The sequence below is a fragment of the Rhinolophus sinicus genome, linkage group LG14 (assembly GCF_036562045.2).
Source record: "Rhinolophus sinicus isolate RSC01 linkage group LG14, ASM3656204v1, whole genome shotgun sequence".
NCBI lineage: Eukaryota > Metazoa > Chordata > Mammalia > Chiroptera > Rhinolophidae > Rhinolophus > Rhinolophus sinicus.
The window spans coordinates 55,368,059-55,387,910 of NC_133763.1; the positions used below are offsets into that span (position 1 = coordinate 55,368,059).

The 19,852-nt window shown below is 48.3% G+C and overlaps 8 protein-coding genes across 8 annotated transcripts; 6 read left to right on the forward strand and 2 right to left on the reverse strand.

The window, feature by feature from the left end:
* Window positions 1–1,710: 1,710 nt before the first annotated feature.
* Window positions 1,711–2,216, reverse strand: LOC109435956 (histone H2B type 1-C/E/F/G/I). The gene has a single exon (XM_074319185.1). The coding sequence runs from the start codon at window positions 2,150–2,152 to the stop codon at window positions 1,772–1,774; it is 381 nt and encodes a 126-aa protein (XP_074175286.1). The 5' UTR covers window positions 2,153–2,216; the 3' UTR covers window positions 1,711–1,771.
* On the forward strand, window positions 2,211–2,978 carry LOC141568667 (histone H2A type 1). The gene has a single exon (XM_074319184.1). It carries the CDS (start codon window positions 2,466–2,468, stop codon window positions 2,856–2,858), a length of 393 nt encoding a protein of 130 aa, XP_074175285.1. The 5' UTR covers window positions 2,211–2,465; the 3' UTR covers window positions 2,859–2,978.
* A 788-nt stretch (window positions 2,979–3,766) lies between these two features.
* On the forward strand, window positions 3,767–4,588 carry LOC141568663 (histone H3.1-like). Its single transcript, XM_074319179.1, has one exon. The coding sequence runs from the start codon at window positions 3,921–3,923 to the stop codon at window positions 4,530–4,532; it is 612 nt and encodes a 203-aa protein (XP_074175280.1). The 5' UTR covers window positions 3,767–3,920; the 3' UTR covers window positions 4,533–4,588.
* A 4,970-nt stretch (window positions 4,589–9,558) lies between these two features.
* LOC109435964 (histone H4) lies at window positions 9,559–10,217 on the forward strand. Its single transcript, XM_019714205.2, has one exon. The coding sequence runs from the start codon at window positions 9,843–9,845 to the stop codon at window positions 10,152–10,154; it is 312 nt and encodes a 103-aa protein (XP_019569764.1). The 5' UTR covers window positions 9,559–9,842; the 3' UTR covers window positions 10,155–10,217.
* Window positions 10,218–11,322: 1,105 nt separating this feature from the next.
* Window positions 11,323–13,819, forward strand: LOC141568664 (histone H3.1-like). Its single transcript, XM_074319181.1, has one exon. The coding sequence runs from the start codon at window positions 11,823–11,825 to the stop codon at window positions 12,279–12,281; it is 459 nt and encodes a 152-aa protein (XP_074175282.1). The 5' UTR covers window positions 11,323–11,822; the 3' UTR covers window positions 12,282–13,819.
* Window positions 13,820–14,512: 693 nt separating this feature from the next.
* H1-5 (H1.5 linker histone, cluster member) lies at window positions 14,513–16,603 on the forward strand. Its single transcript, XM_074319178.1, has one exon. It carries the CDS (start codon window positions 15,462–15,464, stop codon window positions 16,137–16,139), a length of 678 nt encoding a protein of 225 aa, XP_074175279.1. The 5' UTR covers window positions 14,513–15,461; the 3' UTR covers window positions 16,140–16,603.
* A 312-nt stretch (window positions 16,604–16,915) lies between these two features.
* LOC141568665 (histone H2A type 1) lies at window positions 16,916–17,620 on the reverse strand. The gene has a single exon (XM_074319183.1). The coding sequence runs from the start codon at window positions 17,519–17,521 to the stop codon at window positions 17,129–17,131; it is 393 nt and encodes a 130-aa protein (XP_074175284.1). The 5' UTR covers window positions 17,522–17,620; the 3' UTR covers window positions 16,916–17,128.
* A 40-nt stretch (window positions 17,621–17,660) lies between these two features.
* LOC141568501 (histone H2A type 1-H-like) lies at window positions 17,661–18,846 on the forward strand (the record flags this gene model as incomplete). The annotated part of the gene is made up of 1 exon (XM_074318640.1): window positions 17,661–18,846. A coding segment is annotated over one exon (519 nt), but the record flags the coding sequence as incomplete, so codon positions are not given.
* Window positions 18,847–19,852: the final 1,006 nt, after the last annotated feature.

The following is a 19,852-nucleotide window of genomic DNA, read 5'->3' on the forward strand; positions in this document are numbered from 1 at the left end:
TGCACAGAGCAGGTAGGAAATCCTCAAGAAAGGGTAGAAATCCTCTGCGGGAGATTCCCAACCTCAAAGTCTGGCTGAGACAAGGAAAAGGTCCTTACAGAGGAGCTGCTTTTAAGCCTGCTTCAGGAAAGCCCTGTGGATCGCTCCTCTCTCCATATAAACCAGCGATAAATACACTAGTAGAACTCCATTTTCCAACACCAAAGGGAAAAATGGCTCCAATTGCCTTAACCCTGTTAACCTAAAAATAAAAGGCCAAAGTGAGAGGCAACGAGCATTTATTTGAGATCAATATGAATAACTATTCAGGAAACAGATTCAAACATAAGCCCAAATAGTGTTCTGATGCGGAAACAAAGGCAGTGGGTATTTATGAGAGGGGGAAGGGGAACAATTCCATCAGTAGAAGGAAGGCATATTTATTGGTGCAGAAAACGCTTACATAGTGACGTTAATTGTAAACATTGTTACTAATTGTTAGCTTCGTAGTGGTCAGTCCAGTACGCCTATATGATTTTTGTTATCTTTGCAAGAGCGCAAAGATTTTTGGGACAGTGTTGCTTCCTGCTGAATTAAGAGGGTTTTGTGTGTTTTTTGACGTTTTAACGTTGCGAAGGTTTGAGGCATAAGAAGTGCCAGCTACTTCTGGTGACACTTTTGAAGAGAAGTGTCAACAAAACAGGCAACTTACTGAATGGGAGAAGATATTTGCCAATGATCCATTTAATAAGGGGTTAATATCCAAAAGTATAAGGAATTCATACAACTTAAAACAACAACCCAAACAAATCAACTTCAAAATGTGCTGAGGACCTGAATAGCCATCTCTCCAAAAAAGACATGGAGATGGCCAAGAGACATAAGATGCTCAGCATCACTGATCATCAGGGAAATGCACTGTGTGACATGCCATATTGTACATGGTATCAACAGTACAGTTCATTCTACACATTATTACTCAGCAGTTAAAAATATCTACGGTCACATAGCAAGGTAACATAGCAAGCAGTGGCCAGAACCTCGTCCTTCCATTCCTTATCCAATTGGGCTTCATTACACCTTGTGCCTCCATCTGCTGTTTGGCAAGTACCAGGTGGACACTTGCATTCTGATTAATCCCTTCTTCTTGCCATCCCCAGGGCTCCTCGCAGCCACCTCACCTTCTCCCAGAATGCCTCAGCGAGGGCACCTCCTCCCCACCGCTGTTTGCAACAGGAAGGGGGCAGGACGAGAACTGGCAGGCTTTCCCGCCCTCGTTCCTTGTTTTCAAATAGGTCGCAAGAATCCAATTACAAAACTGGCCCTTTTTAAAAATAAGTTTTCCATTTTTTTCTTTGGAGGTTTACACTATAATCTCAACATCAGGTCTGTCCAAGGCTACCGTAGAGCTAACCGCCTTTTCTAGACTTGGTGAGCCCGGGTCATCCTAACCACGAATTAACCGTTAGAAAAATCAGCTAAGTGGCTTCCGGTTTTATTTCCTTGGGGAATTGTTGCACTTTAGATTTCCAGATACTGCAAATCTTTTGCTACCCAGGTAAGACGTGGGGAAGTTTATATGTAAAAGTTTTCAAACCAGAAATGCTTGCAAAACCCAAAACTTTGTCACCTTAACAAATGTCAGGTAAACGTCAAATTTAGGTTAAATGTTACTTTTCAAGACATCACCCAAAGGCCGAAACCCAACAAAAGTGCAACAACTTTTCTTGGAAGGTTAAGTGGCTCTGAAAAGAGCCTTTGAGGTGTGGAGCAAAGGCGCTTACGTGCGAGTCTACTTGGAGCTGGTGTACTTGGTGACGGCCTTGGTGCCCTCGGACACGGCGTGCTTGGCCAGCTCCCCGGGCAGCAGCAGGCGCACGGCCGTCTGGATCTCCCGGGACGTGATGGTCGAGCGCTTGTTGTAATGCGCCAGGCGCGAAGCCTCGCCCGCGATGCGTTCGAAGATGTCGTTGACGAACGAGTTCATGATGCCCATGGCCTTGGACGAGATGCCCGTGTCGGGGTGCACCTGCTTCAGCACCTTGTACACGTACACCGAGTAGCTCTCCTTGCGGCTGCGCTTGCGCTTCTTGCCGTCCTTCTTCTGCGCCTTGGTCACCGCCTTCTTGGAGCCCTTCTTCGGGGCGGGCGCGGACTTGGCCGGCTCGGGCATGGTCAGGGGAGTCGCAGAGCGAGACGGGAAACGCAGGAAAGATCAGCAGAGACTGCAAGCGTCTTCTCGGTCCACAGGTACTTAAAGGAGGCGGTGAGTAAAGTCGTGTCTGATTGGCGGTGAACGCTGCAAACGTCACACGTGAAAGTAGTCCAATCAGAATCGGTGTATTTCCAACCTCGGGCTCCATTGGCTTAAGCGAAAGGGCCGTAACTTGGCGCGGATTTACGGTCGCGCCCGGCACCCCTATAAGAAGGGGCGCCCTGGGTGACTCGCGTTAGACATCAGTTGGGCCGACAACTCTTTGTGTGTCATGTCTGGACGCGGGAAACAAGGCGGCAAGGCGCGCGCCAAGGCCAAGACGCGCTCGTCGCGGGCCGGCCTACAATTCCCCGTGGGTCGCGTGCACCGACTGCTCCGCAAGGGCAACTACGCCGAGCGGGTCGGGGCCGGCGCGCCCGTGTACCTGGCGGCCGTGCTGGAGTACCTGACGGCCGAGATCCTGGAGCTGGCGGGCAACGCGGCCCGCGACAACAAGAAGACGCGCATCATCCCGCGCCACCTGCAGCTGGCCATCCGCAACGACGAGGAGCTCAACAAGCTGCTGGGCAAGGTCACCATCGCGCAGGGCGGCGTCCTGCCCAACATCCAGGCGGTGCTGCTGCCCAAGAAGACCGAGAGCCACCACAAGGCCAAGGGCAAGTAGAAGCGATCTTACTCGGAGGCAGTTCCAGTAGATCCAGTTCGAACCAAAGGCTCTTTTCAGAGCCACCCACCTTTTCACTAAAAGGGCTCGCGTATTCCTTAACTTGGGCTGATAATTGAAAGTGACACCTAGTGCAATGGGTCGGTAGATGTCAGTAGTTAAACACCCCAGAAAAATGAAACTAACCCGTCCACTTTTGAAAGTTACAATTCAAACAAGTTGCCACCGGCTAATTAAAGCGGATAGATACTTCCTTTTTAATTAAGGCCTTCAGTACAGCCGGCCTTCTGGGTCAAGCCGTGAGAAAAAGATTGGGGAAGAGCAAGCTTGCCCATAAGTGAATATTTAGATGCAAATCTAGTAGCTTACAGATCAAAACCACCTTTCAACTCGAGCACTTGTTTTGCATCTTAACTGGGAAAACCCATCTGCAATTCGCTCTTCTCCACCTGTGCTGGACCCGAATCACTTGGAAAAGAAAGATGCTACATGCCCCGGAGCACTGTCCTGTAGGCCCAGCTTAGCACGGGCTTCAGCGGGACTTGAAAAAGGCACACAGGAATCTTGTACCAGGTTCAAGTCAGTATTTTTTCTTAACCTCGTTTCACACACACCACAGTGGAAATTGTGAAACAGTGGATGGAGTGCTCTTAAATGAGATGCTACAGTGAGTGGAAAATAAATGTGTTCATGTAGTTATCTCAAATATGAAATTACTTCAAAATTATTCCTAATACTAGTCGATTATTAACCGTCTTGGTGCATTTAGAAAATCTACAAAAACTTTGGAAGATCTCTGAAAGATCTCAATTCAAATACAGAAATCAAGAAATTGACGTGAAATGAGGCTAAGAAAATCAGTTGGCCAATCACATATAGCGCGCGCCTTTTCAAAAAGATTTTTTTAAAAAGCCAGTTTCAGGTGCGAAAGTAACATTTTTAGTTAGCGAACAAGATACATCGTTGTAATATTTATTAAATTCTGCCGAAAAAGGGAAAAGAACATTGTAAAGAAACGACACGAAAACAGGGAGAAAAGGATTGAAAACAAAAGTAGCTCCAATGAAGGGTGGCAGGAAGATGTTAATTTTCGGTCTGAACAGATCGGTGGCTCTCGCGATCAAGAAATGGGCGCCTCTTCCAATACCGTCCCTGCGAGGTGTGATGGACAGATGCCAGGCCCAATCAGAGTGGGACTCTCGTTATATAAACTGGTGCAAGCTCCTGCTCTTAGCATTAGCTAGCTCGTTTCCAGAGGTGTCCATGGCTCGCACAAAGCAGACGGCGCGCAAGTCCACCGGCGGGAAAGCGCCGCGCAAGCAGCTGGCCACCAAGGCGGCCCGCAAGAGCGCGCCGGCCACCGGCGGCGTCAAGAAGCCGCACCGCTACCGGCCGGGCACGGTGGCGCTGCGCGAGATCCGGCGCTACCAGAAATCCACGGAGCTGCTGATCCGCAAGCTGCCCTTCCAGCGGCTGGTGCGCGAGATCGCGCAGGACTTCAAGACGGACCTGCGCTTCCAGAGCTCGGCCGTGATGGCGCTGCAGGAGGCGTGCGAGGCGTACCTGGTGGGGCTGTTCGAGGACACCAACCTGTGCGCCATCCACGCCAAGCGCGTCACCATCATGCCCAAGGACATCCAGCTCGCGCGCCGCATCCGCGGGGAGCGGGCGTAAGTCTCCTTCCCCAGTTAGCGTCCCCTGCCCCCAAAGGCTCTTTTCAGAGCCACTTCCCGCCCTCACCGAGAGTGGCTGTTGCACTACTGGCTGGGCCGCTAAAGACGCAGCCGGAGGGCAGACCTGTGGAAAGTGGCCAATTGGTAACGGTCCCCGATCAAACCACGGGCACCTCGTTTTCCTCATACAGTGTCGTAAAGGTAAGTGCAAGGCCTCACGTACCGTGTGCTTGGTAGTTCCTACTTGAGGAAACTGGGCTGCTTAACGGCAATTAAAGCAACAGTCTCCGCATCCTTGAGTAACCCAGCGGTGAAGTGAAGCCCCGGGAAAGGAGCTGTAATAATCTCGTCTGGTAACGTTCAGAGCACCTCCAACTTCGCATATTAATCTGGCATCAGTTGTGGTTAACGCTGATTATCTACATACCAGGAAGGCTAGGATTTCGATAGCATTTCCCTTTGAGGCTTATTTCTCATTGTTTAGTGGCAGCATCTGGTAACCCTACAAGATAATATCTGAAGTGTTACCTTCTTTCACACCACTCCCAGATCTAATACTGTAAAGTTACCAAATTGGCCCTCAGGTTTGTTTGTTTTGCCAGCTTCCAGGGGTCTAGTGCAGATAAGTACTAGAAGCCGTCCACAGGTACCATGCCATCAACACTTGGTGACTCCCTGAAGTAGCAGACTGAGGCCATTTGTGGCAGTAGTACCCCTTAGCCCACCAGAGGTCCTATGCCTCACTCCCCTGCAGAGTGATCACGTATGACATGTATGAAATACTACCACCAGGGCTGTTCCTCTCATCTCAACCTGTTTTAAAAATTTAATGAATATTGCCCTTTTCTCTCCACGTAGAATATCATGCTATAAGGCCAAAGATTGTGTTGTTTGCTGTTGTAACCCTAGAACAGACAATGAAGGCCTGGCACGGGGCAGGTGTCATTACATTCTAGTTGAAGGAATGTTGCTAATTTGGTCTTTTAGGCCCAAGACCGCTCCCACTCTGCCTCGGGTAGCCACTGAGCCTTTCCCACCTGCACTGCGCATTCCATCCCAGATGCTTTTTAGTCACCACTTGTATGTAGAGTAGGTATAATACTGACAGCAACAATTTTATAAAGCTGTACAGTTTCCAAAGTACTCTTGCATTTCTTTTTGTATGTGAACCTGACAATAGCTCCCGGGGATTACACAGGGCATTGTTAATCCCTGTCTAGCTCTAGAAATGTTTGTCTTTTCCAAAGGTACTTGAGTATTGGGTGACAAAGCCAGTAGATGTCAGTGCAGAAATCTTTCCACAAACCTGAGGAGGGGAGGAGGAGATTAGGATAAGCCTCCAATGGCTGTAGGAAAATAAAGGAGAATTGTGTGTGTGTGTGTGTGTGTGTGTGTGTGTGTGTGTAAGTTGGGACAGGAAGGATTGTTTTCTTTTAAGGGGAAAGGCAGCAGAAGTTGGATTGCTCTAATGTCTCTCACCTCCTCAAGAAGGACATCTGCATCAGTGAGTACAGACATGTTCTATTTGAAGCCTGTCTGGGCATAGAAAAGATTTTAGGAAGTGTCCAAAAATCCTTTGATACTCTTCCCTTCAAAAAGTGGAGCCTAATTCCTCTTTCCTTGAGTGTGGACTGGGTTCAGAGACTGGCTTGTAGTGAAGATAATAAGGCCCATGGCATAAATCATAGCGATGGCGCTACCCTGGAGACTAGGCCCTAGCCAGTACGTGCTTCCTGCTTGCTCTCAGTTCACTGCCCTGGGGGACCCTTCTGCCATGTTGGGAGGACACTCTGACAGCTCTGTGGTGAGACTTGCATGATTAGAACGTGATGCCTTCTCCCACAGCCGCTGAGTGACTCCCAGCAGCACCTAAGGGAGCCGGCTCCAGCCCCATCAGGCCCCCAGTTGCCCTTGCAAACAGCTTGACTCTACTTCTTGAGAGACCCTGAACAAGAACCATGCAATGCAGCTAATCCATTCTGGTTCCCAGCCTACAGAAACTGCCATATAATAAATCTGCTCTTTTAAGCTGCTAACTTTTGGGGTAGTTAATTATAGTACAATTAATACCTGATGCAATAGGGAAAAAAGAGTAGTTAGGAGTCATTGTGTTGACTCCACTAGTGTACATGAGATGACCACGTCCCACAGTTCTGCAGCTTCCCACAGGGAATTCTGCCCTGATGGGAATGGGCCTTAGTCATTACTGAGTAATTAACAGGATTTTCTTTTGCTGCTACCCATAGAGAAGCTGGAGAGCAGTTTAGTGCTGCTAAGGATGTAGAAAGAGGATGAAGTCTAGTAGCTGCTCAGGTAAGGTTGCTTTGCGGGTACGCACCCCATATGGTCACCTCTGGCTATCAACTTAGGAGGGGGGGAAGAATCCCACTTTTTTTATTTTTCCAGTTCACCTAGCAATGAGTAAGACCCCAAGAAATCAATTTCCCTGTGACCAGACATTGATTTACAAATCAGGATACCATTAATTTTTTCTTTAACATTTCCTAGCAAATGACTAACAAACAATATTTATATGTCCTTCACTTTTTTTATAAAGCTTTTTTACATTTATTGTCAAATTTGATTAATAAAACAAAATTGTGAGGTATGTTGGAACTGGGAGACATAGCTAGGGCCCAGGTATTTCGCAAACAGGAATTTTCAGCATAGGAAGTTGGGCTAGACATTGGAGCTGAACCCTTCTTGTTCTCTCATAGCCCTCCCTCCCTTCTGTTTGGAAACCTTCTCCTGTCAGAGGTACCATTTCCAACGGTCAGATATACTTGTTAAATAACCATTACAAATCATTATTCAGTGACTCTCCTTTTTCCCAATATAGACTGACAATCAATTAGGTCACAGGTTATTTTAGATGCCATTTTCTTTAACTATGAAACGGGTACTTTATTTCCTCAAGAGATTGCTTTAAAGTTCAATTGTGGTGTTATATGAAACTGTCTAGGACAGTGCCCCAGAGAATGTAATTGGGTGCACAGAAATTCTCATTGAACTTAATTTCAGCTCTGAATCTTATTTTGGTATACCTACCTCTCCTAGATTTGGGAAAATATACCCAAATCATCTTATGAGATTACATTAAGTAGTCACTCTTGTCATTGAGTTTAAGGACACAATCCCATTTGATCAGTAACACATAAGCAACTCATTTTAAGGATGTCACTTCTGCTAATGGGCAAGCTTGTTTCTCTGAAGATTTCTGTTAGTTTCTGTCTCACAAGGTAAAATTTCCCAAACTTGTCTTCCAAATCTGGATACAATTTGGATCACAGGAACTCTCTCTGTTTAGGAGGCAGGAAAGATATTGAAACAATTACATGAGAACAAATGCTTTCAATTTATGTCCTCTGAGAGGATATTGACCAGGAGAGTAAAAACAGTCACCAGGAATTCATTTTAAATGATGCTCAGGGGGTACTCACTACAATGGGACGTGCTGCTGAGTTTTTCCCACTGATGTTCTCATGAAAGAGGTTCTGAAATGTGAAAAATGGTTGTTTATATATCTCTGCTGGGAATAATAGGTTTCTTATCTGGACAAGATTAGAAATAGTGTACTTTCTTGTTGTCACACAACAGCCTAGCCGACTGTCTCCCCGTGTCTTTCCCTGAGGAAAAAAAAGTCTGTGAGATTGTGCCTTTCTGGGACTTTGTTTTATCCTGATGTTTACACCTCATGTCTCTCTGTCTGGTCCCCAAAAGATGGTTTGCAGCCAGTGACGAGTAAGATTACCCACGGGGGAACAACTCAAGCCAGGCGGAACCGTGTGGGGTCCCCCAATGAGCTGCCTTGGAAGATCTGGGAAGAGGCCTTGCCTCCCCTTCCCCCTGCCTGGGATAAGCCACTGCTGACTCTGGCTTTCCCCTCTCACCTGATTGTGAGAGAAGTCATGAGAGCGATAATATCAGCTCTGTCCTCTAACCCTGCAATTAAGTTTCAGCCTGAGAGACTCGTCCCTAAGGAGGCACATGCCACCATTGTTAAGACATCATGGGACTTTCTGTTTCGGCTGTTTACAGGTGAGGGTGATTGGTTTGAAGCATTTTTCCGGTATGATGTATGAGATTCACAGACCGTGGAAAAGACAATGCTACTTCCTTGTATGATAATCAATAAAAGCCACCAGTTGGCTTGATTCTGGGCTCCAGTCTCTTGTCAGGCTGTGGGACCCCCTGGACTTCAGAGATTTAACTGCATTAAGTCTCTTTTTCTTTCTTTCTTAAAACTTAACCCAAAGCCGCCCCTTCTCGTCCCCTCACTGCCCATGTTGCGCTGGACGTGACACTTTCTGAGATGGAAACTGGTAGAAGGTGCATTTCATTTTTTTCTCCTAAGTGGCCTGAAAGAGGGTGCATGGGAATGACAGCTCTGTATTAGAAAAATGCCTTGAGTGTAGTAGTTTCTCATCTATCTTGAAGGAAAGAAAGGTCTCAGTTTTTTTAAATGGAGACAGTTGAATGGCTAGCAATTACATGAAACATTTTAAAATTTCACTTGTAAACAGATAAATGCAAATTAAGACAATGAAATATTGTATAACACCAGATTGGCAAAATCAGAAATCTGGGTATACCAAGTGTTGCGTGAGAGATCTTAACAATATTAACGCTTCCTATCCATGAGCAGGTATACGTTTCCATTTATTTGTATCTTCTTCAGTTTCTTTCTTCAGTATCTCATAATTTTCTGACTACAGCTCTTTTTCCTCAATTTATTCCTAGGAAGTTAATTTTTTTCATGCAATTGTAAATGGGATTGTTTTCTTAATTTCTTTCTGATATTTTGTATTGGTGTATAAAACGGAAACCCATTTCTGAATATTAATTTTGTATCATGCTACTTCAGTGAATTCATTTCTCAGTTCTGATATTTTTTGGTGGAATCCTTCGAGTTCTCTCTCTATAGTATGTCATCAACAAATAATGACAGTTTTACTTCCTTTCCAATTTGGATGTATTATATTTCTTTGTTAGTTTGATTGCTATGACTAGGAATTCCAATACTGTGCTGAAAGTGGGCATCCTTGTCTTGTTCCTGATCTTAAAGAGTTTTCGGCTTTTCGTGGTTTGGTACAACGTTAGCTGTGGGTTTGGGTAATTAGGCGCTTTTCTAAACCAAGGAGTTTAAGCACCGCTCTTTCCATTGTACTGAAAATATGTCTGAGGGCTTCCGGTCTGGCAACTCCCAGAACAGATGGAACTGGCCCGAAGAGTTCCCAAACAGGTCCGCGGCACCACTATATAAAAGACTGCCTGCAAGGCTGGCTAAGTAGTGTTTGTTCTGCTTGCAAGCATGTCTGGTCGTGGTAAAGGTGGCAAAGGGCTCGGGAAGGGCGGCGCCAAGCGCCACCGCAAGGTCCTGCGCGACAACATCCAGGGCATCACCAAGCCCGCCATCCGGCGCCTGGCCCGGCGCGGCGGCGTCAAGCGCATCTCCGGGCTCATCTACGAGGAGACCCGCGGGGTGCTGAAGGTGTTCCTGGAGAACGTGATCCGGGACGCCGTCACCTACACGGAGCACGCCAAGCGCAAGACGGTCACGGCCATGGATGTGGTTTACGCTCTCAAACGCCAGGGCCGCACCCTCTACGGCTTCGGGGGCTGAGTCCGAACCTCCAACCTCGCTTTTTGCAGCAAAATCAAAGGCCCTTTTTAGGGCCGCCCACTGCTTCTTGTGAAGAGTTGTACGCAGCTTTCAGTTCTGCTTTCTGTAATCGTGTATTTGAATTTAATCCCAGTACTGTGCTTTCAGTGACAACTGCAGACGGGAAGGTGGCAACTACAGTTGTCACCCATCCTGGGCAGAGAGGAGTGACTAAATCTTAGGCACATCGGGGGAGAAACTTGTGAGGCATCAGGCAGGAATTAGCAAACCGGAGGCGTCTCTGCCAGCTCTGGTTTACCTATGGAGAAGGTAAACATGGAAACGCTAACTTTCGGGCAGGGTCCCCAACCGCCCTTGGTTCCTGTGATGGGATTCACTACGGGCCGCGGTGCCGCCTAGTAGGCAGTCGGCAGTAACGAGAAACCCTGGAGGTGCCGCCGAGCTCGTTACGCCGTGTTTGGTCCAATAAACGGACAAACTAGATAACTGCGAGCGTTCTGCCGGCCGCCCACAGGAACCCCACGTTGCCAGCAAAACGCTGGGTGTTCATTCCTAATGTGTTGGCAGCGATCGATGTCAGGAAGGATTGACACACTTGCTCTCCCCGTCTCCCCTCTCCCCAGGCACCGGCTGAGTGCCGTCACCCCAAAAGCGGTGTCTTTGGGGTTAAATGGCACGAACTGGGTTCTCATTTCTCAGGCTGGGTCCCTCCCTAAGCCTGAGGCCAAGCATTTCGTAAGTTACCACTCCTTGTAAGTTACAGACCCGGGAGCCAGTGTCCTAACTCGGGCCTAACTTTGCATGTGCAAAGGAGGATCTCTGGCCTGTGCGCGGGGCTCCCAGACGGCTCTCGGCCACCTTCCCCCCCCCCCCCCCGCACCCCGGACGTTGTCTACGTGCTCCGGCGGCAGGGCGCTCCCACAGCTTCTTGGGTTCTTCAGACCGCCATTTCATTACGAAAAGTCCCGTCTTAGGGCCACCCAAGAAACCTAAGACCTGTAGGCATTTTTAACATCCTTCGTTTGGGAGGGCAGCAACCTCGGGTTACATTAGCGTGGTCTTTGTGAATTCGCTTAGAAACATCAATTTTGTAATGCCACAAAAAGTGCATTTGGTTCCCCCCCCCCCCCCCCCCGCACTTGAGGATGCGCTCCAGACCGGCCCCATGTCCATCACCTAATAGAGTGGCAAAATCTCAGGTGATTCAAATCTACATCGGCTGCACTGTCAGGGGCAGAGTAGTTACGACTCTGACTAAACTCCATCAGGACCTTTTACAGAAGTTGGCCGACCCTTGTTTGAAGGTCTTTCAGCGAATGTGAAGAATGCTGCAATTTGAGAGGACCGGCGCAGCGCACAGAGGCTGGAATTAGGAACCACTTCAAGGCCTCCATTCAGTGCCTCAGTTCCCTTTCAAGTTCACGAAACTTTTTGTCAAGAATTCAATCACGACACGTTTTATTTTTAAAAGTGCAAGGAACTTTCCGGACATTTTCTTAAGGATTTTTGATGCATCCTAGTGGGTTTTTCAGTCAGTAAGAACGCAGTAGAGGTGGGGAAAAGCTTCCTGAAAGTATTGAACCAAGAACTAATCCGTGTGGGGTGGAGGGGTGGGAGGGGCATAGGGCACCGTCGAATCGCGGCGGGAGTGTCCCTATAAATACTGGGATGGCTGGTTCTTTCTCATTAGTGTTGGGGAATTGGCGTTGCTTACCCATGGCTCGCACAAAGCAGACGGCGCGCAAGTCCACCGGCGGGAAGGCGCCGCGCAAGCAGCTGGCCACCAAGGCGGCCCGCAAGAGCGCGCCGGCCACCGGCGGCGTCAAGAAGCCGCACCGCTACCGGCCGGGCACGGTGGCGCTGCGCGAGATCCGGCGCTACCAGAAGTCCACGGAGCTGCTGATCCGCAAGCTGCCCTTCCAGCGGCTGGTGCGCGAGATCGCGCAGGACTTCAAGACGGACCTGCGCTTCCAGAGCTCGGCCGTCATGGCGCTGCAGGAGGCGTGCGAGGCGTACCTGGTGGGGCTGTTCGAGGACACCAACCTGTGCGCCATCCACGCCAAGCGCGTCACCATCATGCCCAAGGACATCCAGCTCGCGCGCCGCATCCGCGGGGAGCGGGCGTAAGTCTCCTTCCCCAGTTAGCGTCCCCTGCCCCAAAGGCTCTTTTCAGAGCCCCTCAATTCTCAACGAAAAAGAGCTGTTACTTCTGAAAAGTACACGGGAGCCCTATATGAACTGCGGTGTGCTCTTGGTGACTAAGTCACGCCACTGCTGCCCACTTGAAGATGGGCTCCAGACCGGCCATCTGCTTGTCCTGTAACGCTAACAACCGTTCCGGTTGCCGAGTCCCTCATACTCTGCAGTGAGGAGCTGTTTATGGAGAGGCATTACAATGACTCGGTCATTTGAAAATCCAAACAACCTCGACTGCAAGAAGTGATTGAATGAAAATTGGCTCAAACCTTACAGAAGCCTAACTTAACTGGGTTATTATGCAAACGGAAATCAGTTAAGTAGCTAAAGTATTCCAGCGCCATTACTTCAGAAATAGGCCTCTTGATTTCTTGTAACATAAGTGTTCCCATGAGTGTTTAAAATCTTGAGGGCTTTTCTGTTTTCCAATTTTAGTATACGTGCTGCAGAAGCCAGCACACCTTTTCAGTTTCAATGTACTGTTTGCAAGTGTATGCTGTGGGCTTTGCATATGTGACTGGGGAATGGGTGAGGAGACCTGTAAGCTGTCATGTAAAATGAGTTCCCAATGGTTCTGAGAATTTAGAAATACTTGTTCAAGTGTTTTTAAAATGTATTTGTCTGTGATGGAGTGTTTTTGTGTGTTTTTCTAAAGAGAATCAGACTAGGGATGAAATCCAGCACGCCATTTTAAATCTTCCTTGTTTCCACATTCACAATTCTGAGTTTTCTAAGCAAACATGGCTGTGTCCCATATTTCCATGTGTTTAGTTTACTCACGTGCTGTTTGTATTACATGGCTGTCAGTGCCTCATTTTGCTGCTTATGTTTTTGGGTACACACCCTAACTTCAGGAGGTAGCGGTTCTATGAGGGCAGGTTTTCTCCTGATTGTTCTTTGGCAGGTCTGCCATTTGGGCCTTCCCTTCCTTCTCGTTTTTGGATTTGCCCTTCCAGAGAGAGGCTTATATCTAAACCATTGGCTCCTTGGAAAGCTTTTTGAAAAGTCTCAGAATTGATTCAGAGAAGTCTGATGAGGCCAAAAGCCTCTAACTACAAATCATTCTGGCGCTCCTATAGTGGCTCTCAGGTGTAGGGACAACTTGATGCTGCTTATTCCAAGTTTCAAAGGTTGTTCTCTCCCCATCCCTTTGAGGACCTTCCCATCATATAGACCCAGAACCAGGAGGTCTATCTACCTTCAAACATCTGCCAACAGTGAGCTGTATAACCTTTGGCAAGTCACGCATCTTGTCTCTAGGCCTTAGTTGACAGAGCTGTAAAATGTGATGAATGAATGGAAATCTGTACAGCTTCCTGAGATTAATTCCTGGCACCTTGTAAACGCTCAATGTATAGTACCTCTTGTTGTTACACTTCCCTCTCCTGCACCTTTAAGCATGGAGGGATTCCCCCCGGATCTTCTAAATGTTTTGTGATTAAAACAATGAGAATTGATTGGTTAGAACACTCTCTTGTTAAAATCTCCTTTTCTTTAGTTCTTCGTTTGCATTGTTCTGAAAGAGGCAAGCTCGTGGCGATATGCCACGATCTGTGTCTGTGTGGATGTGTTCAAAACACAGCATAGGTGCCAGATAGTAAATATTGTAGGTTTTGCCGGCCACGTATGATCTGTGTCACATCATTTTTCTAACACAATTTAAAAATCTAAAAACCACCTTTACCTTGAGGACCATACAAAAGTAGGCCTCTGTCCAGTTTGGTCATAGTTGACTATAGTTTCAATTCCAGGAACTCCTAGAGAGAAGTGTGTTGGCTGCTTCACCAGTGTTTCACAGGAAACAACTGAGTACCATCGACTGCATTAGAGAGCAAAATCATCATTTGATCTCCCTTAGCATCTAGGCCAGACACAAAATCCTATCCACCCCCTGCCCTACTTTCCCTCCAAATAAATAGCAAACTTCATCTTCCATTCCAATCTCAAGGTCATTGCCTCAGTTCCCTTGAATGTTAATGTTTTCCTGTATTTTCCTGAATTCAGGAAATTCCCAGTGCACCCTTTTTATAGTAGCCAATTATTTTTCTAAAATATAGGTCTATTATCACTTAATAATTGATGTCTCCTGTCTGCTCAGCGAAGAGGGTGTTCCTGACTGTGATTTGTTAAATGTTGACAGGGATTGAGGAGTTTGAAGGAGGACATTGGGAAAAGCAGGAAAACCTGACATAGTCCCATGGGAGCTAAATAGATTGTGCTTCTGAGAGCTACTGGAAGCCCTTGAATAATTTTTAACAGGTGTCAGAGGTTTTCTGACACATTATCTGGGCTAAGCATTTTTCATCCTTATTTTAACAGATTTCCCTAGGAACTAAAGAGAGAACACATCTCAATCAAAAACATACAAATTTAAGTTTGAATTTGAATCCAGGTCGTTGGAAACTGAAGACAAAGCAATTGTTATTCCTCCTGCTGCAAGGTAGAAGTCACTCTGGCAACCGAACATTTCCAAGATGCAAAGCACAGACACTGGCACTGAAACACCTAAGAAGCAGAACCGGTTTTTAAAGTCATGTCTATGTGGCTGGTGTGGGGCTGTAGGCAAGCAGGCGCTCTGCGCGTGTGTTACTTGCTACAGTTAGAAACAAAGTTTATGCCCAAACCAAGGAGCCCAGGGTCTTTCCTCCTGCAAAAATCAAAGACCAAACTTAGAGAGAAAGCCTTTGAACACAGGTTGACTCGGTACTTAGTAGACATTTGTTGCAAGATGCAACTAAGTAGCAGGATGCCCTAAGCTCGTGGATTCCTGTGGAAAGCTAAAGGGATTTTTAAAAAATATCTTCCATCAGTCGCGCAAGATTCATGAAAACACAGACAAGTATGTGGACCTGGAAGCTGTTTTCCACCTTTGGAGCTTCAAAGCGTCAGACTCTGTACCGTTGTTTTTGGAATTTCATCAGATGTTTGGGAGTAAGAAACACAATTTGGGAGTCCAACCGCGAAAGGCGACCGCCTGAGGGCGGTGGATCCGACGCTCCACCAATCACAGAGCAGCCCCGGCTTATATAAGCCGGAGCCCGAGCCAGGCAGTACTGCGAACTCACTCTTTGGATTTTTGGGTCTCTTTCTGTGGTAGCTCCTCCCATCGCCATGTCGGAAACCGCTCCTGCTGAGACGGCCGCCCCGGCGCCTGTGGAGAAGGCCCCAGCCAAGAAGAAGGCGACCAAGAAGGCAGCGGGCGGGGCAGCCAAGCGTAAGGCGTCGGGTCCCCCGGTGTCCGAGCTCATCACCAAGGCCGTGGCCGCCTCCAAGGAGCGCAGCGGCGTGTCTCTGGCCGCGCTCAAGAAGGCGCTGGCGGCCGCCGGCTACGACGTGGACAAGAACAACAGCCGCATCAAGCTGGGTCTGAAGACCCTGGTGAGCAAGGGCACCCTGGTGCAGACCAAGGGCACCGGCGCCTCGGGCTCCTTCAAGCTCAACAAGAAGGCGGCCTCTGGCGAGACGAAGCCCAAACCCAAGAAGGCGGGCGCCGCCAAGCCCAGGAAGCCGGCAGGGTCCACTCCCAAAAAACCTAAGAAGGCCGCGGGGGCAAAGAAAGCCGTGAAGAAGACTCCCAAGAAAGTAAAGAAGCCTGCTACCGCCGGCGTCAAAAAGGTGGCCAAGAGCCCCAAGAAGGCCAAGGCTGCTGCCAAGCCTAAGAAGGCCGCCAAGAGCCCTGCCAAGCCCAAGGCGGTTAAGCCTAAAGCGGCCAAACCCAAAGCCGCCAAGCCCAAGTCGGCAAAGCCCAAGGCCACCAAGGCCAAGAAGGCAGCTCCGAAAAAGAAGTAGGAAGCTGGTCTTTAAAAAGGCGACAAAACCCAAAGGCTCTTTTCAGAGCCACCCACATATCTCTTGAAACAGCTGAGCACTACAGACATCTACAGCCCTCCCAAGATTGTTGACCTTCCCATTCACGAAGCAAACCCACTACGATTCTACTTCTGTTTCTTTCGCTTTTAGGTATCGGTAGAGTAAAAGTGACAAGTTAACCAGTGTAACCGTAGGGGTAAAGCCATAGATAGGTTCTTTCAGCCCCTAATGTAAAGATTTTCCAAAGGTCTCATCCTAAAGTAAAAACGATGTACAAAGAAACATTTAAAAACCCCGCGCTACATTCTGATTTGTTTTCGGGTGGTGGGTAGGAAGTTGAATTGGGTCTGTTTTTGCACCACCAAATTTAACTTCGTGTTTTCACGTTTGCCACAAGGTTGTCACTGCACTTGACGCACTGAAGATTTACATAAGTAAACTAATGCTGAGATTATGTGGTTATGGAGACAGAATGAGGAGTAGTCCCGGATGCTGAATCTGTCTGAAGTGGCTACTTCCTGAAACCGCCTGCCAAGCTCAATTTCCAGTGCACACTGCTGATAGGTTAAGGAACTGGAGTGCCAGCTCTTCACTACAAATAACAGACGGGGCTCGGAAGTCTCCACCTAGTTTCTATCTCGTTCCCTGTACAGCACTCACTGCGGGGCGGCTAAGCGCTTCACTTTTAACGCTGGGGGCCGGCTGCACTAACCGTCTTAATTACCTGTGACAAAGTATCTGAGTATCCATTTTAATTGACCATATTAACTTTTATTTAAGTTGTAGTTTCCAAATGGACAGTTTCACCACTCTAAGATATTTAACTACTGACATCTACCGACCAATTGCAGTTAAGAGTCACTTTCCAACAACGGCCACGAGCGCTTTCAGTGAAAAGGTGGGTGGCTCTGAAAAGAGCCTTTGGTTCGGACTGGACCTACTGGAACTGCCTGCGAGTAAGGTCCCTTCTACTTGCCCTTGGCCTTGTGGTGGCTCTCGGTCTTCTTGGGCAGCAGCACCGCCTGGATGTTGGGCAGGACGCCGCCCTGCGCGATGGTGACCTTGCCCAGCAGCTTGTTGAGCTCCTCGTCGTTGCGGATGGCCAGCTGCAGGTGGCGCGGGATGATGCGCGTCTTCTTGTTGTCGCGGGCCGCGTTGCCCGCCAGCTCCAGGATCTCGGCCGTCAGGTACTCCAGCACGGCCGCCAGGTACACGGGCGCGCCGGCCCCGACCCGCTCGGCGTAGTTGCCCTTGCGGAGCAGCCGGTGCACGCGGCCCACGGGGAACTGCAGGCCGGCCCGCGACGAGCGCGTCTTGGCCTTGGCGCGCGCCTTGCCGCCTTGTTTCCCGCGTCCAGACATGACACAAAAAAATCCCTGCCCAAGTCGGGTCTGAAGCGCATTGCCCAGGGCGCCCCTTCTTATAGTGGTGCCAGGGCGCGAACGTGATTTCGCGCCGAGGTACGGCCCTCTCGCTTAAACCAATGGAGCTCCGCGTTGAAAACACACCGATTCTCATTGGACCACGTTCCCGTGTGATGTTTGCAGCGCTCCCCACCAATCAGACACGACTTTATTCACTGCCTCCTTTAAGTGGCTATGGCCAGAGAAAGATCGGCGTACTTGTGTGTGTCAAGTCTGGACGCGGAAACAAGGCGGCAAGGCGCGCGCCAAGGCCAAGACGCGCTCGTCGCGGGCCGGCCTGCAGTTCCCCGTGGGCCGCGTGCACCGGCTGCTCCGCAAGGGCAACTACGCCGAGCGGGTCGGGGCCGGCGCGCCCGTGTACCTGGCGGCCGTGCTGGAGTACCTGACGGCCGAGATCCTGGAGCTGGCGGGCAACGCGGCCCGCGACAACAAGAAGACGCGCATCATCCCGCGCCACCTGCAGCTGGCCATCCGCAACGACGAGGAGCTCAACAAGCTGCTGGGCAAGGTCACCATCGCGCTGGGCGGCGTCCTGCCCAACATCCAGGCCGTGCTCCCGCCCAAGAAGACCGAGAGCCACCACAAGGCTAAGTAAGAACCAAGATGGACAAAAAAGGCTCTTTTTAGAGCCACCGTTATAGTCACAGAAAAAGTAGCAGGATTTGTGACTTTCAACTATTTTGCCTTTATTCAGCATATTTGGGCCTAGCCTTGGCTCCTGACCTCTGACCTCCTTGTCCTCAGTTCACAGTTGGCATTTAGGAGCCTTTGCAAATAAGTTAACATTTTATATCTTAAAATAGGCTGATTTCAAGGTCATATTGAATCTAGAACATCATTCACTTTACTTAAGATGCCCATCCAGGCCCATACCGGAAGTTAGCTGTAGCTTAAGTTACAGGTCTCATAAATCTTTAACCTTTGATGTGATTGTCTTCAATGTACTAACTAAAAGTACTTGGAGATACTTACTATCTGACATTTGTTACCACTGCCAGAATAGATGTCCCAGTGTCGTCAAACTTGGTCATAGCAATGATGGTACTGAATGCTAAGTAGACTCCAAGGGCACTAATAGGACCGTGTGAAAAGTACTAGATAAAGCAGAGGCTGTCTTGAGAATACAGGTCAAAGATTCTGGTATGTTTTCCATATTTGTAGCAAGGTGTTTTTATTGTAGGCTTTGGAAAACATTTTGATATTTATGCCACTTAACCAGTTTGCCATTTCAAGAAATGCAGGTACAGAGACTATGGTTTCCGCTCAATGTACTTATGCTTTCAACAAATATTTATTACATACTTAGATATGCATTAAGGATAGTTTTGCAAGACTCCAAAGAAAACTAATGGGGAGTAACAAGCAAAGCACATAGCAAACGAGAAGATACCGGATATTAGGAGAGGGAAGAGTAAGGTCTAAGGATTAAGGAAGTTGCAAATAAGTGGAAACTATAGGAATTACAACATCAGCAGACTCGTGGTTTTCATATGTGCAAGCAAATGACAAGTTCTATATTGGCAGTAAGGCAGAGATTAAAAGAGATGGGAAGAACCAGAAGAGCTCTGCAGGCAACTCTGCTTTCAATTCTTTTCTATACTGATGACTCCCAAGTCTCTGTCCATCCCAGACTTCATCTCCTGAGTTCAGACGTACATATTCATCGAGTCCTTCCTGAAATTCTTGTAGATCATCACTGCTTTCCTGGTGATCTCATCTTAGTACTTGGATCACCACCCAGCCATTAACATGGGTCAGGTCTGGTGTCACTGAATATTCGTTTTTCTGTGCCATTCCTATAGCAAAACCCAGGATCCTTGATGGACTGATGAAAGCTTGTTGAAAGGCCGGAAAGAGCTTAGGTGGGAGGCTGCCAGACCATGGCTGCTCAGCACATGGGGTGTTTTGAGAGACATGGTGTATCGGTGTCCACATAACTAGAATGACTCACTGCCCCCGAGTAAAATTATGTAATCACAAGTGAAAGACTACTTTGGAGAAGTATACTGACTGCATATTTCCAGGATAGAGTGCCCTCCCCCTCCAGCAAAAGTATTGATCACTATAGACGGCCATCTCCGTTGTGGGCCCTTCCCGACCGATTAATAGCTTAGTTCCCCAACCCAGAAGGAGAAAAGGTAGTTACACACTTAAGAATACCAGTCTGTATACAAATTACCTTCGATTGGAGTGGGTGTGGGGGGTGAGGCCTGGAAGGGCCCTTCTCTCCAAATATTTTTTGTCTTCTTTTCCAGAGTTAGGCTGATT

Coding starts and splice junctions, on each gene's coding strand:
- LOC141568663 (XM_074319179.1), top strand. CDS start 3,921: ATGAAGGGTGGCAGGAAGATGTTAATTTTCGGTCTGAACAGATCGGTG.
- LOC109435956 (XM_074319185.1), bottom strand. CDS start 2,152: ATGCCCGAGCCGGCCAAGTCCGCGCCCGCCCCGAAGAAGGGCTCCAAG.
- LOC141568664 (XM_074319181.1), top strand. CDS start 11,823: ATGGCTGGTTCTTTCTCATTAGTGTTGGGGAATTGGCGTTGCTTACCC.
- LOC141568665 (XM_074319183.1), bottom strand. CDS start 17,521: ATGTCTGGACGCGGGAAACAAGGCGGCAAGGCGCGCGCCAAGGCCAAG.
- H1-5 (XM_074319178.1), top strand. CDS start 15,462: ATGTCGGAAACCGCTCCTGCTGAGACGGCCGCCCCGGCGCCTGTGGAG.
- LOC109435964 (XM_019714205.2), top strand. CDS start 9,843: ATGTCTGGTCGTGGTAAAGGTGGCAAAGGGCTCGGGAAGGGCGGCGCC.
- LOC141568667 (XM_074319184.1), top strand. CDS start 2,466: ATGTCTGGACGCGGGAAACAAGGCGGCAAGGCGCGCGCCAAGGCCAAG.